The following is a 23,691-nucleotide window of genomic DNA, read 5'->3' on the forward strand; positions in this document are numbered from 1 at the left end:
TGTGGCTGATATTTGTGTGGCATATAATCCAGAATACTTCTGTGCTAATCATCATCCTGGTATGCAACAGAAAGGCAGTAGCCTGCTGGGGGAGTTTAGAGCCTAAGTACAACAGTTCCCTTGATCCTGTGTAGCATTCTCAGCAAGGGAAACCAGGCAATGTTGCTATATCCAGCCCACCAGAAGCATCCACCACATGATTTTTTAATTTTTTTTTTTAACTTAGTTTCTTCTACATAGGGTTAAAAATGTACATCCGTACCTGCCTTCCTCAGGGGAGCAGCTGGGGATTTCCTGCTGTCTATCTCAATTGTGAGAGTGGTGCACAAGCAACAGACAGGGTTGCTTGGATGTGTCTTCACAACAGAGTACTTAACCAGTTACTCAGTGTTACTATCCTTCATCCTCCTGTCCTGACACGAACCCATTTTTCTGTGGTGCTCTACTGAGGCTTTGGGTTTAGGCTAAAACCAAGGCAACTTTTGCTCATGTTGGTCTCCCAGTGACTTCCAGTGAGGCCAAGGGGGTAATCAAGTGCTTGTCACCTGCAGGTGCTGCAGCAGAGTTGATAAATATATCCCAGACTCAGTAAGAGATGCTTATTAGCCGAGGCTATGGTTGTGACTGGAATGATCTTGAGTGTGCATTAGGAAAATCACTTGGCAGTTGCATTTCTGATATGACACCTGGCAAAAACAAACAAACAAACAAAAAGTTGTGGGGTTTTTTATCCCCACCAACTACAAGAAGATCTGTGGAGTAAAGAATGTTACTTTCTGTAGGAAGTGAGTTCTGCAGGCAATGGCAATATTTCAGTACAGGCCATCTCAATTTTTGATTGTTACTATATAGCCAGAGGTCAGGTTTTAAGTAATCTCTCATTGCCTGAGACCATTCTGGTTACCTAGGTTAAGAAGGAAAAAAAAAGAAAAGACTTTAAACTGAACAAGATGCAAGAAAGGGCTGTTAGAAGGATTGTGGGAAGGAAACGCTGTCTTCTCAGAGGAGATAAAAAGAACTTGTTTCTTCTAGATTTTTGTCAAAAATGTGACCAGAGAAGGGCAAAATTAACCTTGCAAACCCTTTGGGAAAGGGAGAAATGGAAATGAGAAAAAAAAGTATTTTAAGTAAAGTAGCAGAGCAATGTTAGTAGCAGAGCAAATGAATACACTCACCAATGCACTGGGAGTGGAAATGAGACTAAGGTTTCTCACCATGAGGGAAATGAAATTCTGAGATGGGATTCCAGAAAGGGTACTTCCACATCACTTCAGGCCAGAGCTTGATAAGTTTTTGGAAGGAACTGCACAGCATGAGAAGAATGGAAGCTAGCATTAAAGTCAACATTTCTGATGTTCTGTGTTCAATGCAATTCTATCTACAAATGGAACACCATGTGTTTACTGCACTGCCTTTGTATATAGCTAATTGATCCCATGCCCCAAACCTTCTGCTAATCTCCTGCAGCTACCAGGAAGAATTTTCCTTCTTCTCCATAACTTGGCTTTTGTTTTGTTTTGTTTTGCTTTATTCTTCTCTCCCTGTCCCCACTTCTGAAACAGCAGCTATTGACCACAGCTGGAATGGAGAAGGGAGGGTTAGTTCTGGCAGGGCAAGCTGCAGTTCCAGGTTTTACTGTGAAAGCTCTGAAACACTTGGTTGGATTGCCTTGTTTGTGCTCTCAAACTTCTGAACCTAACAGAAAAAAAAGGAATTTTTTTGCTGCCAGGTCAGAATCAGTAGCCTCGTTTCAGCATGGGGTAGAGTTTACCGCTGTTAATTTGCCAGTTTTCCAATTTCTTGCACTTTCTTCAGGTTTTCTGTTACCACAGAAAGTTCAAATGCTGGCTGCACTTTGATGTCTCCTGGCCTCTCCCTGGGCACCTTCTAGGGTTTATGTTTTTTTGTCTTCTGCTGTAGTCTGTTGTTTCCTATGGGATATGCTATGCCCCGTGCTCTGCAGAAGCATCTTTCCTGCCAAGGTTTCGCTGCCTGCTGACTTCAGGAGGCAGTTCCTGATGACCCAGGTGATCCTATGCTCCACCTTGTTTTGTTTTGGTCTAATAACTGGAAATGCAGGTTCTTCAGACCTTATTCTCCTTTACATGTGTGTAAGAACAGTGTACACATAGAGCTGATCTAGAGGTCACTGAAGTCACAAGATGGATTCTTTCGTGACACTAAAGAAGAAAATGAAAATTAGATTAGTTATCACAGGATAAGTATTATTTCATGTAATTTATTTTAAGTATTTTCGCTTTCATTCAAAGAAAGAGGTAAAAACACCTCACAGAGTGAGAAAAAGCTGAATAATGTTTTTCTTTCCTTTTGTATTTCTTTTCAGGCTCCATCTATGAAATGTTTGGAAATGAATGCTGCCTGTCAACAGGAGAAGTCATTAAAGTTATTGGCTTCAAAATTAATAAGCTCATAGCAAGTATCTGTGAGAATAATGAAGTCAGCCGGTTTTCAGCCAAAGTGGAATTACCACTAAATTTTCCTGGTATAGTATTTCATGAATACATGTTTTTGAGGAATTTTAACCCCGAGTAATCACCTTTGTTCACTTCATTGATTTGCTGTCTTGATTGATATTTCTTTGAGGTTACAACTCAGCTGTCAAGGATAACATTTCATCAGATGGCACAAGACACAATCAATTCATTTTTAAATTTCAACTCTTACAGTGCTTTTCCAAGCCTGGATAAACATTATTAATGCTATAATGTTTGGTAGTAATGCTTTCTATGCTTGAGGTCACTCAGTGTAAGAATTTTTACAAAAATCTTCTTTTCAGTTACTTATGACTTTGCCAAACTTTGTCAGAGCTGAAATCTTCCTTGCTGTGTGCTCAGACTATAATTTATTTGCTATTACTATATTTTTGTTTTATTATTTTGGATATAAAATATTTTGAATACTTTGGGGGTTTTGTTTTTATTTTAAGGATTTATTTTAATTCCAGTGGCCAAGGTGGCTGCTCCATGCCTGGAAACAGGATTAGAGGAAAATGGATGTGGTTTTCTGCTTAAAAAACACTTCAACTGTTCTATAGAGAAGTCCCAAAATATTCATATTTTGCAAGATGGACTTGAATTTTGGCATGTGGTACTGACTTGTTATTTGAAACATATCTTCCTCTGTTCATGTGGCCTTGTTAGGGAGAGCTGGCCAAGACTTCATCACATGTCATATTAATCCATTTTTCAATTCTGCTCTCATCTCAATTCCTCCACTATTAGGGCCCAGCTGTGTTAACTAGGGAAGTGACTGGAGTGCAGAGGGAGAAGTGCTGGACTGTGAGTATCCGTGTGTGGGAAGTGGAGGAGGCAAGCTAGGTTAGGAAACTGATAGAAAAAGATTGGACCTTGGAGCAGGGCAGAAGGACGAAGGCTTGATGTGCAAAGATCAGGGACTGGAGATGGCAGTGGAGGTGGTTACCATCATCAGAGGAGGCCTGCACCCACACAGACATATATATGTAGGGCATTTCCTACGCTAGGAGTTTTGCAGGCAGCAGAGGTAATGGGAGCCCCTCGGGGAGAAGAGATAGACAAGCAGGCTGGAAAACAGCGCAAGGAGACCAGTGGAATGTGGGAGGGAGCCTGTGTATGTCTGGGAGAGAAAGTAAGCGGACACCTACAGGTAGGAAACATAGGGACAGAGCACACACAGGACACAGCAGCCCTTGAGAGCCTGAGATCACATCCAGGACTCACTTTGGCCAGCAGTCTAGCTAATGCACTGAATGAGACTACAGTTCTGTAGAGAAAAAAATTAATGTAAACATTTAATTAACACTATATTGTACTCGAAGCACATGGGAGGTGTCGTGGTTTAACCCCAGCCAGCAACTAAGCACCACGCAGCAGCTTACTCACTCCCCCCCCATCCAGTGGGATGGGGGAGAAAATCAGGAAAAGAAGTAAAACTCATGGGTTGAGATAAGAACGATTTAATAGAACAGAAAAGAAGAAACTAATAATGATAATGATAACACTAATAAAATGACAACAGTAGTAATAAAAGGATTGAAACGCACAAATGATGCGCAGGGCAATTGCTCACCACCCGCCGACCGACACCCAGCCAGTCCCCGAGTGGCGAATCCCCTGCCCCTCCACTTCCCAGTTCCTAAACTAGATGGGACGTCACATGGTATGGAATACACTGTTGGCCAGTTTGGGTCAGGTGCCCTGGCTGGGCATGAGAAGCTGAAAAATCCTTGACTCTAGTCTAAACATAACTGAGCAACAACTGAAAACATCAGTGTTATCAACTTTCTTCACATACTGAACTCAAAACATAGCACTGTACCAGCTACTAGGAAGACAGTTAACTACATCCCAGCTGAAACCAGGACAGGAGGTTAAATTGATGCTGCACAGGGAAACATAATATAAGCGTTTTCCAGTGTTTGAGTGCTTGACTTAGTAAGCTCATTGATGTTCTTCTAACGTATTGCTGAGCATGTGAGAATGTGTGCACATGCATATAAATGGTTTAGATTATGCTAGTGCCCAAACTGGTATGTGCTTTTTCTGCAGAGGGAGACAAAACACACTTCTTGAAGCAAATAAATTGTAAAAGTACATGGGAATGTAATGTTTCATCTGAATTCCACAGGAAAATGTCTTCTGCCATGCCTTCATTTTCCATCTCCAAACTACGGATTTCTCTCTGAAATTGTCTTATATATAATTTTCCTTTCCCCAGTAGATCCTCAATTTATTTTCATGTTTTTCTTACTCAGTGAATCAGAACAATTTGTACAACTACTTATTAAAAGACTTTTTTGGAATGCCATTTTCAAGCACTAGCAGGGCCCAAATGTAGTGATCAAAGACATTTTAATTATCTGTGGCTATCTAGAGATATTGAAGTACTGCTGTACTGTGAACTCTCAAGATATTCACTATTTTTCTTGAAACCCAAGCTTCTTTGCTATTATTAAAATTTCTTCTATCTCTAAAGTATATATACATATAGGAAGTCATATTCTAAATCTTGATTGGCAGATAGGTTTGAACATTTGAATCCTAAAATATCCAACTCAAATGAGTGATAAAAGTAATCCTATATTTATTAATGTTGACTCTCCTGATATTTAGAACAGAGTGACTTGTGATTTCAAATGCTTGAACCTGGTGATTCTGGATTTGTTTGCCTTCAAGTGATCAATTTTGCAACTTGGCATTTGGATGCTGTTGCCCTATTGAGCACATTTTCAAATTTGGTCTAATCACTACAATTTGCATGCATACTTATGAAGTCTCCCAACCAGTGTTCTAGAAAACTGGGTTATTTCACTGGAAAAATAAATTCAGAGTTCATTTTGCTGAAATTTATCATTATTATCCTCCACATGATGGGTATTACTGAACAGCAGCACTGAAGAGGGGCATAATGACACTTCTTATTAGCCCAACAGGGACCACCTCTCTCTTGTTTCTCTCTGTATATGTACTCTTATGCATTCAAGATTTTGGGGGGTAAGATGTAAATTTGTCATTTCTCTAATGTAGTTCTTAGCTGAAGAATGATTCTGCTTTACAAAGTCAAGATGTCCCAGTCTCTGCTTTTTCTTGACCTTTTTCCTTTTCACTTTATTACATACACATGCTAAGCTCTGAATGAAACATTGTATTAGAGCATTGCTGGCTTGCTCCCATCTCCAGAACAAAGCACAGAACCTAATTGGACATGAGTTTTTTCACACTGCCATTGACTTACCTAAATAAAAATATCTGCAGGTCTCTAGGAGTCTGGCACTGTGTTTACATTATATGTACAGTGCTTTCTTGCCAGTGTTGATGCGAAGAAATCTTTTGCTTTGATGTTATTTTCCGTTTCCTCTGTTGTGAGTTATCATTTGCATGTGATGGGCTCATGTATCCTTTCACCGTGTGCATGTTGGCATAAATAAGTGACGCTTCTAACTCTGGGGATAGCGTCTCTCTGAGCAAAGAACTGGGCTCATTGGCTTTAAACGAACCTTACTCTTTGTCTTTCTGAATGTATTTGCTGTCTACAGAATTCCTTTTTTCTGCTCTGGCAAATCAGATCCTTGATAAAGGCCTAATCTGCCCTTTGCATTAGAGAAACCGCTGCAACCACAAGTTCACTATCTGTCTTATTTCATTTTATCCTCATCCTAATTTGTTCTTTTTCATGCTTCAGAGGGCCAGGCTATTCTTTCTATGCTCATACACTGGGTAAAAAATGAAGTCTGCTGTTACTCTAGACACTTCAATGGCTACATCTAACAGCATTTTGAACTCCAATTTTCACTACTAACAAATTAGCAGAGACCGGTAATTTGCACAACACCTGAACTGCATGCCCGCACAAATGATTTCATTGTGTTCTGTTATATTCCTTCTTCTGCAGAAATATTGATGGGCTGACCTGTTCTCCGGAGGTCCCTGGCAGTTGCTGCTGCTCATTCCTACGTGGACTGACACATAGCTGAGCACAATTGTCCCTTTGAGCTCTCAGCGTCTGCGAGCCACAAGACAGGAGACTTGTCTGTGGCCACGCAGCATGTGTGGAAGGACAGGGGTTAGGCATTAGAAGGCTCATCTCGGTAGGAGATGATGGAGAGATAGGAGAGATGGTCTTTGGGGCAGGTTGGGGAGAGGAGGATGCTGGAGCAGAGGAGGTAGCACAGTGAGTGGTGGAGGTGAGGGAAAGAGGAATAGCAATCAAGTCAGCTCCAGAGAATTTGGGAACTGAGCTCTTACCAGTCTTCTGCATTACCTTGGGGAACAGAAAATGCTAGTCTGGGACAGAAGGTCTTTCTGCTATTTTTTTTTTTTTCCTTGAAGGCTACTTCCTGCTCTACTAGGTGAGCCTAACTACTGGTTTTCTCAGAAAAAAAACTTCCACAGAAGCAGGGATGAGAGGAAAAAGAGAGACTAAAAAGGATACTCCTTTCCTTCAGGACTCTAATTAAGACTGAAAATGGGAAGTCTATAAAGCTACAGGGAAGTACACTTTATCACTCTATACCCAGTAAAAGAGAGCTGCATATACTGTTCTGTAAAAAAGGTGGTAAAAAAATCGCTCTATCAAAACATGCTTTCCTACAGGACTAAATGCGTGATCCTTGGGCTATGTTTTCTCTCCCATACCAGTGAAAATAATTTTTTCAGATTCCCAAACCCTCTCTCTCTACCAATGTGTACATCAGTGCCTAAAACTTTTCTTGAAAATGATGGGCTGAATAGATTTGGGGCTTATTAATTATCATATTAAGGCTAGGCAGGCACTTCACCTAGTGAAATGCTACTAGCTGCAGAATGTTCATGGAGTGTGATGAAGGTTATACATTCCTGTAGTTATTATGTATGTGTAGTTATTCTTGTCTCTAGTTGTAATTTTCCCCCAAACTATTGGGGTCTCTGCCTGTAATTTTCCCCAAAACTATTGGCCATCAGTGCACTTTGGTTGTAGACCAGATTACATTTAGAAAGTAGGTCTATAGGAGCAATAATGCCAGCTGTCAGTAAACCAGCTGGACTTTTTTCCAGGTTTGCTATTTCCATCTGTCTTTCCCCCCAGAAGTCTACCAAGCTCTCTTAGGCAAGTCTAAGTGAATTTGAGTCAGTCATTTTATGAATTATGAAAAAGTCCAAAAATATTTTTGTTTGAACTCAAAATGTCCAAACTTCGGCATCTCAACTTACCATATGTCTCCCACTCCGGAGATTTCCTTGCTGTCTTAGGTTTGGAAAACATTTGGGTTTGTAATTTGATTCATAATTATTTTAATAGGATTCTGAATGGTTCCATAACAGTGTTTGGGGTTTGTGTTGTTTTGGTTTTTTTTTTTAAATATATATTGTAGCAAGGAGAGCATTTATGAGAAGATACCATGGCAGATTATGGCACTTAGGAACCACAGTGGCTTTCATCCATCATATCAAAATAACTTTTTATATATTCACCTCTTTTCTATATGGAGAGAAACATATGGATCTTTACATACTCATAAGCATAAACAGGTCACTATTAGGTGCCTCTACTTCATGGGTCTCATCAATACAGAAGCTAAGTGTGCAAGGCCACATGGCTCTTCAGTTGTCTATGCAAGCATTCTGTTACCAAAATTAAGAAAACTAGCAGAACAGAAGGTGAAGATTTTTCTGCTCCCAACCCTGACAAAGTCAGTCTGCTTGAGCCCAACAGGATAATCAGTTGTCTAGTTTTGTGTGAGATCTGGTAATTATGCTTCCATATGAAACCTGCTTTCCAACCTGGGATGCTCATCAGTTTGTTGCTGAAATAGCTGGCTTCTAAATAGCTATGTAGTCCCAGCAAAATTAGTAGAGCCTGAGTCTACTGTCAAACTCATAGAGGAGAAGAATATTTCTCATACCTGTACATAGTCAAATATTTTCAATTGGGAATGTTTTTTTTTAACATATTTTATGGAGGCTTTGTAATGCAATTCTGGAGGTTTTCTAGGGGCAATGCACGTGCTCCTGTATCAATCACAGATGGGTAAACATAGTTATTGCCTTTGGGATACATCATATGTACTTTGAATACACTTTTTAATGAAGAATATTCCTATCTGCTTTCTCCCAGCACTGCCAGGAGACAATGCCCATCTTGTGCTTGCAAAGCATGACACTGGAACACTGTTTGGGGGATGCTGTCTTTTCCACAATTTCAGTTTGTCATAGGTGCCTTGTCACTGCGATATTTTCTAAATGCTAGTGAACCAGTTTGTCTTGATTTACACTGACAGCTCCAGTAGTGACTAGGAATGAGGTAGCTAACTTGCTTATTAATAATTGTGTTAAAAACGGCTGTGAGAAACAGTAAAAATACCAGCAAGAAATAAAAGTGTGTTGAAGTTGAACTTTGTATTTGTGCAATTACATTCATGGATGAGGCTTCCTTGCAGCCCAGAAAAAGGACTGAAGGCTTTCCCGCAGTCCTGCAGTGAGGACATATATGTAGAGGATGTATTTGCACAAGGATACTAATTTCACACAGGAAAAGCTAACTGTCATGCAGACAACTGTGAAGGCACAGAATTGCAGAAAGCAGTTGCATAGGCACAACTAGCGAATATCTCTGCAGTAAATCAAAAAAGCTATTACTGTTTAGGCTGCTGACAAGCCCTCACAGCTGTTAGTTGCCACAGATCCTAGTGGTTGCATGGGATGCCTAGAACCAAACATGCCCAATCTGGCGATAAATTCAGTTAAAAGCTACTCAACAGACAGAATCTTAATAACATCTCCTTTAACAAGAAGGGTGCTAAAGCTACGAAGTGAAAATAGCAGGTTTTGTTACAGTGAAACAAGAATCACACCAATTCTGTGGCAAAAAAAAAAATGCTGTTGTGGTGGAGGGAATGGTTTGATATATCCTTTTTAAAGAATATAATCTTAAGGAGCCTCTGCCTCCATGCAGGCCACTCAGTTGTGTTGATCGTGGTCGGTAGGTGAAACTCAGTAAGGGAAAAGGTGTGGGAGAAAATAAGCAATTTGGAGGTTATTTTTAACTGAAGCGATCCTCCGATCTAATTTGTTAAACAATCCCACTATCAGAGGAGGTCTAAAGAAGGGCATGAGCATCTTCCCAACATCCAACAGGAACTGCGTTCTGGCAGCATCCCACCTTGCTGAGACCCAGGTATCTGCTGGGGTATCCTACCCTTTTCTCACACTCTGGTGCCCACAGGAGGGGAGTCATAGCCAGTGTGGACCTAGTTCCCACACTAGGCAACTGGGGGCAGGTGGATGGGACACTTAAACCTTGTAGACATGGCAGAAACCACTCATGAGATGTGGAGCTGCCATGAAAGAGCCTTTAGTAGTGCCAAGCAGCAATCCTTTAGTCCCCATCCCATGCTCCGTAACTGCCAAGGTGGGAGTATTCCTTTACCACAAAGATATGATGCCCTTTTTGTGGTCCAGAGGAGGCAAAAGTGTGGAGGAGCAGAGGCCATAGGGTTCCTGCTAGTTGACTTCGGGGGAAGGAAGGAGCAAAGCACTGCATCTCCCAGGGAGCTTGGCTGCTTTGTTGCTGTAGCTGTAGTTACCAGTTAATTTGTGTGTGTCTCCTGGCTTGCAGACTTGGCCTAGCAGTAACCTCCACATTCAGTTATATTCACTTGGAGGAGAGCTTTAGTCGATGCCAGTCCCAGGAAGCTGCAATGTAATTCCACGAGGCAGCATTCACACTGCCATGTTTGGGGAAGGAGACAGCTGAATCATACAGTTCAGCTAAAGCCTACTGTTTAGTCCTCTAAACCATCCACTTCATCTTCCTCTATAAAAACAGTCATGCAAATATAGAATTGCATATATTTTTCTTGCAATGTGGACTCTTAATGAGACAGCTCCAAGGGGCATGATTAACATGAAATAATAATGTCCCTAGGGGATAGGGAAGCTCAGATGCAGCTTCTGCCTTGCAGTACTTCAGCACTTTAATTGCCTTGTGATGGGCACAGTGCTGCAACACCCAAAATTTGGATTACTCCATCTGGTGGTCTGGGCTATCAGCTATGCTAAAATCAACTTCCTTTGCTCATTCTTATCTGTTGGCACTACTTTTTCATTTGTGATGTGTCTTTAAACATAGTTGGTCTAGGAATCCCCAGTCTGTGTGTGGAAGACTACATAGTACAATGTTTAGCCAGAAACTTTATCCTGCATTTCACTGATCACATTACTGTTGCTCTTCCTCATACCATGTCTGCATTTTTTTCTTAAAGGTTGGTTTCCTGAGAAGACAGATAAGAATTTAAGATAATTTTTCTTTTTTCTGTAGCAAAGAAAACAACTTTTTTCTCTTTTTACCATGGACTTAAAAATGTTGGATGTCAGAAATTACCTGCAGAGTAGAAAGGGCTAATTCCAGCTACCTATGATTTGTATCATGTAGTTGATATTATCTTTATAGAGTCACATTTCTAGCAAACAAGCTGTCAGCTATTAATTGTTTGATGTGCTTTGCTCACCATTTTTATTGTATTCACAGTCTAAAATTTGGCATGGCTTCCTTCATATATTTCCCTTTTTTATAATAAAGGTTTTCTGTTCTTAGGTCTGTATAAGGTTGTGGCAGATAAAACTCCATATGTCAGCATTGAAGAAATTACAAGAAAAGTCTCTATTGGGCCAACAAGATTTGGCCATCCGTGTTTCTACAGCCCTGAGGATATAAAATTGGCAAACATCACTATCAAACATGGTGAGCAGATCACCTTCAACTCAGTGGAAGAGGTCAATGGAACAATGACTGTGAACTGTGGCGTGGTCAGAAATAACCAGTCTCATTCCTTTACGTTGCCCTTTTCACAAGAAGGAAAATTCTATGAGTGTGAAGATGACCAGATATACACCCTAAAAGAGATTGCAGAATGGAAAATCCCTAAGTGCAGAAACCGGATTGTCAAACTTTCCAATACTTTACATATGTGGGACTGCTCTAATCCACTCCCTGAGAATTTTGATGGCAGCTTGATTCTGACGCCTGTCTATGAAGTGCAGGCAGTAATGAAATGTAAGTAGGAATCAAAGCCAATGTCCTGTTCATCTTGGTATAGCAAAGTATCCTTATATACACAAAATTTGCTTAAAATAGGCAGAAAGGATTCAGTTTGGTCAAGAATTCCTGACCCATATTTGCCATTGATGCTAGTTTCAAGATGAATAAAGATAAAAATAATATTGCCTTTTTTATTCCTCTATCTGCTGCTAATTCAGGTAGTTACCTTGCTTTTCTTTCTGTTGCCATTTTTTTGATCACCACAATTAAATGATTGTTTCAAAGAAAATATATTGCACAATGAAAAAGTGGAGCTTAGGAATTCTGTTTGGTTCTCAGATTCTCTTTCTTTGTGTTTCAGACTTTGGCCATGAAGAAGCCACTTGATCATTTATGGCTATAGCTAGGAGGTAGAAAAAAGTATAGACCTACATGTCGTAACACATTCAACTACCATTTATTTTTCAGAATGAGGATGCTGCAGGAAGTAAAACCATATTATTTTACTCTATTGCAGAAACAAATATCAATAGAATGTAAACAGAAAAGACTCACGGACAATTTCTGAAACCTCTAGGTTTGAGGAAACAGGAAGATATTAGAAAACCCAATATCCTTAAAAGCTGTAATTTGTGTTACAAGTTTTTATTAAAAAAAAAAATATATATATTTTGTCCATGGCACATTATCACTGTTCTAGTTGTTCCACCAAAACATTGAAACTGCTGGGTTCTGTTCTTACCTATGTCTTTATCTGTGCCTTACTTCAAACGTGTTAGTGAAATTAGTCACAGGAATAAAATTACAAGGTGTGCAAGGGTATAAGCACACAGTGAAATTCTCCTGAGTTATGGTGACTTGAATAGCCGAGCTGCAGTAATGACCTATGTGTGCATGCATAGCGTACCCTCTCTGAACTGAGATACCTACCTAAGCAAAAAAACAGCTTAAGCTAAAATGTTTGACCTTGCTTGAGGACAGCCCAGGCAGTAGATGGAAACTTGCTGCAATTCTAGTTGTTGGTGCACCTATCCTGTTAAAGTTTGCAGGATAGGAGCTTAGCTTTTGGGAAGGTTTTGCTGCCTGTGGCGTTTACTAGAAGCAAATCAGTCAGCTCCATAGAAATGAAATCCTAGCAGAAATATGTTATTCATGAGGCTATTAAGCAAAAAATCTTTTCATAATTGAGCTTTCTCTGATGAATGATGTAAGTAAATGGATAAAAGAGAAAGAAAGAAAAGTGGGCAGAGACTGTTAGCACAATACACTATAGTTGCTAAGTGCTTATCATGAGACATTCAGATGTGCTTGCTACGTAATTTAATGTGTGAGTTTGGAAAGTGTATCTTCACAAGATAAAATACTTCATTTTCTACAACTCTAGCTAGATTCAGGAATCTAGCCCACCTCCTAAAGCTGGATTCACTTAGGTGTATTCCTATATCCACTTAGATATATGTGCACAATCAATAAGAATTTAATGTTTCTAAAAAGCTTTCCAAAGATTCAGAAATATTTGGTATTCACTTGTCTTCCAATCAGGTATTCCAGGGAGAGTTGTATTTGTTGATTTTATTTCATGGCCATTTATGTTTCATAGTGTGTTCAACATTTAAGAAGCATTAAATATGTCCTCAATAACTATTTAATACAAACTTGAAAAGTAGGCTTCATGGTATATGATGAACTACTTACTTTCTTGTGGACCATGAAAAATGGATTTTCACCATTTTTAGAAGAACTATAAATAGATACAAGATAAAGTATGAGAAATACTATCCACAATTCAATAAAAAAGATTCCTGATAAGAGGGATAGCAGATTACATTTTCACAGGCTGTGGGCAGGAATCCTCAATACTTCTCATTCTTAATAATGAACAAATTATGTGTGTGGAACTCCCCTAAACACTCATAGGAAACTTCCATTTTCACTAGTCATTCCTCCTTCATTGACTTTCCCTTGTGGTGCTTAGGATGTTTGTCACCTGAAGGTGTCAATGTGACAAAAGCAGACTTGGGATAAACAGATCCTGAATTAATGTCATAAAACTCTGTCATATAAAATACATCTGACACCAACCTTTATGTATAAAATATTGGTATGTCCTGCTACAAGGAACTGTGAATCCAGGATATACTATCCTTGTGTGCAGGTCTATGCAGAATATGTCTTACTGAAGAGAGTCATTAAATATTTGCTTGTTAAATTTTACTGCCCTGGTCAGTGATCTGTGGTGTCACTGATCTGGAGCCAAATTCTTACACAAGCCTTAATTGCATAGTCAGCTTTGTGCTTGAAGTTTTACATCCAAAATTTTGCAAGTTCAGTTGTGATAAAAGAGTTGTTGGTCCCTGTCAGACTGTTAAATGCAATGGCTCCATTCTGATAGTGAGTAAAACCAGATGACGAAGAAAAAGATGCAAGAATTCCACATTATAAGAAAAATTTCATTCATTAACGATAAGCTTAGACTTTGTTATACAAAGGTTTTTCCTTTTTTTTAAAGTGATATTTTCTAATAATTATAGATGTTTGCATTATTCTTATAACTATCAAAACATCTTATTTCTCCTAGGCTGTGGGAGAAACATGTGTTAATGGGTTCAAATGCTATTTATTTATTTATTAAAAATGTTCCCCCACCCATGCCTTTGGAGAAACCATAAGTTACTATGAATTAAAACATAGAAATACATCTTGTACTTAAGAAAAAGAGTTTGATAAGACAAACAGCTCATTAAACTTGGAGGTGCTGTGAGAAAGACAGTGAACTAGATTCCCTTTCCTTTTTCTTAAACTTTTGTTCACTTGCACACCTTATTCTCATCTCTTCTTGTTTCTCTCTTCCTTTGTGAGGTCTCCTGCATATCTGATAGCCATATATCTCAAATTAAAACAGTTAGACTTTGACTGGTGCTATTAATTGTGCGTGTTAACATATGGAGGTGCACACCTCAGAGGAGGTACTTTTAGCATCTGGCCAACAAGACATGTATATTTTATTCCAATGTCAGTTTGAAAACAAAAATCAATATATTTCATTTTCTTTTCAGTTCGAAAGGACATAGTTCATATCCTCTCAGATCTAGATGTCGAAGTCAAGGATATAACAGACTGTTATGATATTAGCTCTTTCCTTCAGCCACTCTCTTTGGAAGATGTATTTGAGAGAACAAGCAAGGAATTTCCCATGGTTGCTGAGATAATGGAAGGACCTTCAGGAAGCCAAAAACCTTATAACTTATTGTATACAGGAAAAGAGATCATCATCTACAAAAAGTACCAGGCAACACGAGTCCTAGCCTCTGAGATCAGAAGTGATTCCCCTAAAAGACATTTTTTAATCCCTATGAGCTACAAAGGAAAGTTCAAGAGACGACCTCGGGAGTTTCCAACTGCCTATGACTTAGAGATAGCAAGAAGTGAAAAAGAACAACTTCATGTTGTAGCAACTAAAGCCTTTGATTCCCCTCATAAAGAGCTTTTTTCTGTTTCAGTTGGAGATCAATTTCTAGTTCAGCAATGCCAGACTAGTGAAGTTCTGTACGAGGGAAGAAAGAAAGTCATAGACGTTTTAGCTTGTGAACAAATACTAAGTGATACATATAAGAAAGTGCTCCTCCCTATGTATATGGAAGGTGGCTTTGTGGAAGTGATTCATGACAAGAAACAGTACCAGCTTTCTGAGATTTGCAAAGAATTCCATCTGCCTTTTAATGTCAAAGTGTCCGTGAGGGACCTTTCCATTGAGGAAGATGTCTTGGCTGCTGTGCCTGGTCTGCAGTTTGAAGAAGAAATCACAGACTCCTATTTGCTGATCAGTAGTGCCAGCAGTCCAATGGAGAGCTGGGAGATTCCTGTGTATCGCCTAAACATGTCAGTCCATTTGCTCAGCAAAGATGGCCAGACAGTTGTACCACCTGTGACTAAGACAACAGTGGAAGAGATCAGCGAAGAGCAATACTATATGGTGCGGAGATATGAAAACCAAACCCTTCATCCACCACCAAGGCCTCCCAAAAAGCCAACACTTGCACCAAAACCTGTTTTTGCAGTACCTAAGCAAGATGTGTCTGATGTGCTACAGGCTCCAAAGGTAAGCTATCACACCTTGTCTTTGAGTCTCTTACAATCATAGGTCATGTTCTGTTGGTTTACAGTCTCCATTTCTCTGGTGTATCCTTATGGCACGTACACAGATAGCGCTCAGTTCCCTGTAATAGGCAAATTAGCCATTATAGACAGCAATGGCTAAAATCTCCAGTGTGTGTTAATTGATCCATGAAAAACAACGGAACCACGCTGACTCACAGCAGAAAGCTTGGCTGTATAATTTTGCATGGATAATCCTTTACTGCACCGATGCAAAAGATTTGAAGTGGCTGTATTTAAATATTTATTAAGGGGAAGCATATGTTTTCATGATGTAAAGATAATTTTGCTCAGCTGGAAATGGCAGAATTAAATTCACAGAAAGTCAGGTTGTATAGATATTTTTGACTGCATGTTTTTGCACTTACCCAAGTGGCAGATAGATTTGGAAGAAAAAGGCCAGCCATTTTAGAATAACACTTGATGTTAAGAAAGAAGTGCCCCTTCTAGGACAATTTTCTTCCTGGTTAACCTAAGGCAATGCATCTGTTCATTAATTTTTGTGTTGGGTCTGGCTGAGATGGAGTTAATTTTCTTCACAGCAGCCTGTAAGACATTGTGTTTTGGATCTGTGACTAAAAGAGAGTTGATAACACAACAGTGTTTTGGCTATTGCACAGCAGTGCACCCACAGTGTTAAGGCCTTCTTTTTTCCCCAGGCTGCCCCACCCCCCACCCCCAGCAAGTAGGCTGGGGGTGGGCAAGAGGTTGGGAGGGGAAACAGCTGGGACAGCTGACCCCAACTGACCAAAGGGATATTCTGTAACATATAATGCCACACTCAGCAATAAAAACTGAGGGGGTGGTTGGTCTGGGAAGGTAGCCATAGCTCAGAGACTGGCTGCCTGTCAGTCTGCTTGTGGGAAGTGGTGAGTGACTGCCTTTGCATCACTGGGGTTTTTTCCCTCTTTCCTTCATCTATTAAACTGTCTTTATCTCAACTCATGAGTTTTCTTGCTTTTGCTCTTGCTATTCTCTCTCCTGATGAGAACACCATCCTGATTCAGGGGGGAGTGAGCGAGCACTTGGGTGGGTGCTTAGCTGCCGGCTGGGGTCAACCCACCACCATTTTCTTGCATATATTGAAAGAATCAAAGGCAGGCCACCTTGATGGACTTTAATGAGAGAGACTGTCCAGGAGGTACTTTACTAATGTTGCAGTTGCCTTCATGTGCAAATACAAATTCCATACAGGGGAAGAAGGAAAAAACATTGGAAATACTTTCAGGTCTCTGCATTGTGATTGTGCTGCACTTTAGATGCAACGTAACTCATGGAATTGTATTCTGGGGTGTTCGGGGAAAGTTAATTTTTTGTGTTGCTATCAAATTAAGATCCAGTTGTAGCCACCCTGGAAGGGGAGCCTTTGTGGGTACCTCTCCTTACCTGCTGGAAGCGTTCCTCCCCTCAGTGCCAATTCCAAGACCACATGCATATCCACAGCTCCACATAGGTCCTGGGAGATGGTTACAACAGCCCATAGGAGAAGTCCATGGGTAAGGTGGGTTCCTCAGATAAGGGTAATACAGCAAAAAGCTGCATCATTTTCTTCTGTCTTTACTTGTACTACGGAAACTTCTTTTCCGCCAGTTTGTACAGCAAACCTTGTAGCAGCTTAAATAAGCCATCCTGTTAGGCTAGGGAGGATACACAAGAAACTGTTCCCTGGAGCTAACAGACAAGTCATCAGGCTGGTACTGGCCCGGGGTAGAGAACTGGGGAAGAATTCCCTAAGGTGTGTTTCTGGTAGACCCGTACCCCTTGTCAGGAGGACTCAGACCTCCTGCAGTTACTAATGGCTGAGTGTGGAGAGCAACAGGTAGATGCTGAGTCTAAACTAGACTTGTGCAGAAGATAATATTTTCCTGAAGTGAGAAGAGAGTGATAAGGGCAGGAGAGGGATGGGCTGAGGTTCCTTTGCACATTCATGAGTGAGAGTGACCTTAGACTGCAGCTGTCCAGGCAAAGAAGCACGTTTAAGCAGACTGTTCCAGAAGACCTTTTTTTTGTCACATGCCTGTTATAAACAAATGTTATGCGTTTGTGTGGCGCGGGTTTTTTTGGTGGCGGGGGAGGGGCCGCAGGGACAGCTCCTGTGAGAAGCTTCTAGAAGCTCCCCCGGCTCCAAGTCGGACCCGCCTCTGGCCCAGGCCGACCCAGTCGGCAACAGTGGGATAGCACCTCTGGGAGAACAGGTTTAAGAAGGGGAACCCGCAGTGAGTGGGGGGATTGGAATGTGAGAGGAACCCCTCTGCGGATACCGAGGCCAGTGAGGAAGGAGGGGGAGGAGGGGCGCCTGAGGAGGTGGATGTCCCTGCAGCCCGCGGTCAGACGGCAGGCTGTGTCCCTGCAGCCCGTGGAGGTCCACGGTGGAGCGGAGGCCCCCCAAGATGGCCGTGACTCCATGGGAAAGCCCACACTGGAGCAGTTGGGACTGTCTCCCGTGGGAGGTACCCCATGGTGGAGCAGGGAACAAGTGAGGAGTCCTCCCCCTGAGGAGGCAGGAGCAGCAGAGACAAGGTGTGGCGAGCTGACCCCAACCTCCATTCCCCATCCCTCTGTGCCGCTGGGGGAAGGAGGTGGAGAGAACCGGGAGGGGAGTTGAGCCGGGAAGGAGGGAGGGGTGGGGGGAAGGCGTTTTAAGATTTGGGGTTTACTTCTCATTATCCTTGTTTTGATTTGATTGGTAGTAACTTAAATTGATTTTGTTTCTTCCCCAAGTTGAGCCTGTCTTTTGCCTGTGACCACAAGTGGTGAGTGATCCCTCCTTGTCCTTATCTCGAACCACGAGTCTGCCTTTATATTTTCTCCTCATCCCACCATGGCTGGGGCGGGGGGGGGAAGTGAGCGAGCAAGCGGCTGCGTGAGGCTTTGTTACCGGCTGGGCTTAAACCACAACAACAAATAATAAACCGCAATCAGAATGCTTAGAGTTACGCAGATTTGTAAATCTCCTTCCCTGGAAAGGTGAAACAAATAGAGATCCCTTATTCATAAGATTAAACATCCTGAGCTGTAACGTAATAGATTTAAAGTCACACAGAATGCATTATCTTTTCTATCCCAAGCACCATGAATCCTCTGAGAGGACATGGATGGTAGCAGATAGGCTTTGCCTTGGCCCCTCTGCCAGCCGTAGCAATAGGGGAGACTGCATTTTCTTCTACATGTATCAGGGATCCCTGAGGGTTCAGAAAGTTGGAAATTGTGCCAAACTGATAAATGGCCCTCTTTGCATATTTTGTGGCTATGCATAGACTTATTTGCATAAATAACAGACGAACATCCTAATGAGCTGAACTTAAGCCTGACAAGGTGGCAGCCTGGAATAAGCTTTAGTGCTGCATGAATTGCCATGCTGCTCCTGCAGGCAGCTCCCTGCCTGATGTTTAGGGAGCTCTGGCTGCTTGCTGGAGGGTGGTGAATGGCTTCCTTGCCCACCAGTTGGGAAGCTCTGCTTGTGCTTGGTGCTCCAGGATTAAATGCTGCTGCTGCATGAGTCCACAGAGGACTAAGATCTGGCTGTTTTATGCCAATACCTGAGGATGCTCTGCAAGGGTGGGTCACCTCTAGCTATAGCTTGCTTTGATTGCCTCTTAGCTCACAGCAAGGCTGTGAGGGCAGAGGGGCTCCAGCTGTCTCTGCCTGCTGTTCTCTGACCTTGGTAAGGGAACACTAGGGCCAGGAGCAGGACTGTATGTTTCACTGTGTACTTTTGGTCATGTTAGTCACTGAATTGTATGAGATTAGCAGCAAGCATGGACTGGAACCTCAGATGAGTGCAAGGACTGGCTCCGCTTGCGTGCAAGGTGCAATGCTGTAGAGACATGGATGTTTGCACAGTTCAGCAAAGTCCAGGGACAACAGATGAATTCTCAAACAAAATATAGCTGCATTAACCAAGCACTCTGCTCAGTCTCTTCACAGGGCTAATTAAGTTGGCTTGGATCCTGCTGACACAGCTTTCACTTCCAGAGCCTGGGGATCTCTCCTCTCCTCTCCTCTCCACAGCGCAGTGTAGACTTTCCCTTTCCCTCTCATCTGATCATTTTGTTTGGATAAGAAACATCCAGACCACATATGTTTGCAATTTTGTATTAGTTGTTAACTGAATAAAGAAAGAAAAATCCCAAGAAAATACATGCAAAGTAAACACATGAAATGAAATAGCATGTATTGAATGATGAAATTAATCTTATATTTCAGATATATCTCTCTAATATCAATATCAGATATCTATCTAATAACTAGTATCACCTCTACCCACAAACCCTACTGACTTTGCACCCCCAGCTGAGGACAGTCAAACAACAATTGTACCCTTTGTCTAATGGTAAAACTTGGGATACAAGCAGTCATTCACAAGAAATCCATGTTTTCCTCACTGGATTCGTTCGAATAAAGTCCTCAGGGAGCTCTAACTGCCATGTTGAATTAAATAGTTTATGCCATTCAGTTTCTGATTTGTGAGCTTAGCTAGAAAATGAGAATGACCTAATAAAACCCTGCAGTTACTGCTACTGATTTGAGAATTGAGCACCTCACTCTCTTGCCAAGTTGTTCCTGGAGAGAAGTTCCCATGAGAGGAACCAGTCAGGACCTCATCTTCTTGAAATTAAAATTAATTTAAAAAGAACAAGCCAGATGTGCTTGTTCTTTTCACAGGTAGAAATACCATGGTGAATATAACAAACCAAGTTTTCACTTAGTAATTCCAGAGTAGTATTTTGAGTGGGACCCTGAACAGAAAAGGCTCAAAAATTGTTTCCTAAAATTTCCTCAGGCTTTTTACCTCCTACCTACAGTTTCCTCCCCTTCAAGGGGATTCAAGCAGCAAAAGTTTTCTAGCTTTCTTTTTGCCTATCAGAATTACCTGTTCAGCTGAGAGACTGACCCAGTACTATGTGATTAACAGATTGAAAGAAATCGCCAACACAGTTCTGGCAGTAAATATCCTACAGATTTAAGAAGGTGTTAATATATGTCCCTCAATGGCTTTGTTTTAAATGGAAACAATCACAGAAGAGCCCACGCCAAATATTGCTAGGTGCATGTTAATACTCGGGGAACTGTAATCAAGGCATGGAAGGCCACAGTTTAGTCCTGATGCTCGTAATACCCCAAGGTCACTAAATGCACTGCTAAAGGAAATTTAGAAAGACAGTATTTGGCTCCTGATAAACAGTAAGAGAGGTTAGCTACATCCAAGGCTATTTTCAGTGGTTGGCTTAGGCATGTATCTAGCCTGGGCAACAGTAGTATCCGTAAAATACTCACCAGCTTCAAGTTAGGATTGCTGCTCAATATCTTTACGAATGTGGAACTGGAAAAGTCAGTCACAGGCAGTAATCTGCTTGGCTCTGGCAAGAAAGCTGAGAGAATTCCAGCCAGGGAAACTGGAATTTAATAAAATAGTAAGTATCAGGGCATGATAGTTAATCGTCATTCTGTGCTAAGGTCCATTATCCTTCAAAAAGTCATTACAGTGTTACGATATCAGGAACTTTCTTGCTTTCTTGCTTTTTATTTCAAAATTAAAATGAAAGAAAAATTATCACTTCCATCTGGCTTTGCAGTTCTACAAACTGAACTATCAAAATCTGCCATTAACATATTTATCGCATCTGTCTTCACAGCAAAATGAAGACTTATCTGGAATTAAATTGATAAGACATAAGCTGCAGCAAATGAGTTTTCTTGCAGTGCCTCCTTTCCTTCCTCCTAACTATTTCTTTTCTGCTTCCAGAGCATTTTTCACGTTTTTAGAGCCTTTATAGAGTAGATTTAACACAAATATTTCTGCTGTGTAGCAAGAAACTAACCTTCCTAAATAAATACATATTAAAAAATGCATGCAGGACAACCAGGAAGGAATAGGTAAGAACAGACTTCAGGAATTCATAATCTTTTGGCACTGGAAATGAGGGAGGAAAGTGTGGTTCATTAGGAGATGCCAAAATATGCATATGCAAATATAAGAAAGAGGGTTTCTCTCTGACTGGTGCAGCATTGTAGCTGCTGAGGCTGCAGCTGTTCTTCCTCTTCCTCTCTTTTTTTCTCTGTCCCCACTGAAGAGGAGGCTTCCCTCTTCCTGGATTCTAACCTTTCACCCCCTCTCTCCCCCTCCATCCCCACATCTCATGTACTGTTGCTCCCTGTTGCTTTCCCATAGCTTTGTAAGTCCCTAATAAATAGCATGGGAAGGCTGGAAGCACAGGCCCTACATATTAACGACACCCCATGTTGTCGTTATGGCCAAGTTCTTGAAGTGTCTCAAAATCCCATCCCCACCCAGTGAGTCAGGCCCCAAATGCCCAACTCCTTGCGCTGCAGCTTCTCAATCCTCCAAGCACTACATCCACGCTGTGCCACAGGGTCTGTTCCCTCCTAACACCCATCCTTGTGCCACATGTGCCTGATTTCACCCAGACCCAGGCACCTTAGGCACCCAAGCACTGCACTTGTCATGTGCCCTTCAGCCCCCGCAACTTATAGGACCATGGTTCCCCAGTCCTCTCTACTGATTTCAGACAGGTTTGTCTTCTTCCCAACACATCTCACCCACTTGCTCTTCTCTCATGCAGTGAGTTGAACCCAAGGCCACAGGCATTATCGGGTAGGAGCTGCAGGGACATCCCAAGTCACAGATGGGTTTTCATCTCTTTCCCCAGCAGCACCTCTTCCAAACCTCAGCAGAGCATTGGTCTTCAGCTAGGTTCTTAGGAGCAAAACTGGAGCAGGCTGTAGGTGCTGACAAGTGTCAAACCATTTAATTCTTTTGTAGATTGGACAGTCCGAGCTGAAGGACTTACTTTATATTGCTGCTCTGTTGCAGAGATCCTTATGGCTATGTCCATATCTGGGGGCCATGACCATTTTCTGGGAATGCTATATGCATCCTGATACCATGCTGAGCTGAAGCCTGCATGTGTGCCATCCCACCTCATGTCCCAGGTTTTTCTGCAAAAGAAACCAAGAAATGCTGGCTGGAGAAGCACTCTCATCTGGATGATGGGGGACCAGGACCGCCAGGTACCCTGTGGACTCTGTATGTACCAACAGGAAGGAGTTAGAAGAGCAGGGAATGCTAAAGCCCCAGCTAATAAATGACTGGAGTTTTCCTGATATTCTCAGTATGGAGAGTTGGCATTAAGACCTCTTTCTCTTTTAAACAATACTAAAAGCTTAAAATTTCCACAGAGAAGCATCAAGTCTGTAGCAGGCACTTACTGTGGATTGATGTTACTCTCAAAATGAAAATACAGTGGGGAAGATAGCAATGTGCCTGCCAGAAGGACAGGCAATAGATAATTGCCTGAAAAACTAGCAGGGCAATCTGAGGTGTAAGTCTCATTGCAGAAAGCCATTACTGCTACAGGAAATGCTGATATAGTACATGAAATTAAGGAAGGTACAGATGAACATTTGGATATGCTGACTGATGAAAATGCCAACTGGTTAAAAGCAAATTGCTTAATTTAGAGCTAAAAATGAATTACTTGGAGAACAAAGAGAAAAGAAATATCAAAATAAAAAGGATGCCCAGAAGAAATAAAAAATTGGACCACATGAAAATATGGAACCCTTGATAAGAAGGAGGAAAATCCTGCATGGAGCATTTGAGCCAAAAGCCATTGATGTCAGTAAGGGGAGAATTGCCTGGCACATTTTTTTCTCTCTTACAGAAAGTGCATAACAAAACAAAACATGTAACATAACAAATCACATAATTATTTATGATTATAAAGTAGGAGAAAAAAGTAGAAAAATAAATCTAAAATTCTAGGAAACACTGCAGCAGAATAACCCTCCAAAAATATAATTGGAGTGGGGGAATCTGAAATGGTTTTTTTTTTCAGCTGGGGTTCCAAGCAGCCTGACTTCCTGTGAACCTCTTTTCCAGGCTGCACTCTATCGTTTGCCCTTCTCCTCATGGCAAGAATGTTGGAAAATTAAGTTTGTGGATAGCTGGTTATTGAAGTGCTACCTATTATGGCCTGTATTTTGGTCTGTTCGGAAGTC

The 23,691-nt window shown here is 41.3% G+C and overlaps 1 protein-coding gene across 1 annotated transcript in view; it reads left to right on the forward strand.

Annotated features, from left to right (window-relative positions):
• THEMIS (thymocyte selection associated) overlaps positions 1-23,691 on the forward strand; it is a 79,209-nt gene that overhangs the window by 13,059 nt on the left and 42,459 nt on the right. Inside the window, exons 2-4 of the mRNA XM_010574712.1 lie at positions 2,345-2,503; positions 11,071-11,529; positions 14,571-15,613. Of these exons, the coding sequence (XP_010573014.1) occupies positions 2,345-2,503; positions 11,071-11,529; positions 14,571-15,613 (1,661 nt within the window). The remainder of the gene's footprint in view (positions 1-2,344; positions 2,504-11,070; positions 11,530-14,570; positions 15,614-23,691) is intronic.

The sequence above is a fragment of the Haliaeetus leucocephalus genome, unplaced genomic scaffold, assembly GCF_000737465.1.
Source record: "Haliaeetus leucocephalus isolate CR32 unplaced genomic scaffold, Haliaeetus_leucocephalus-4.0 Scaffold450, whole genome shotgun sequence".
Lineage (NCBI taxonomy): Eukaryota > Metazoa > Chordata > Aves > Accipitriformes > Accipitridae > Haliaeetus > Haliaeetus leucocephalus.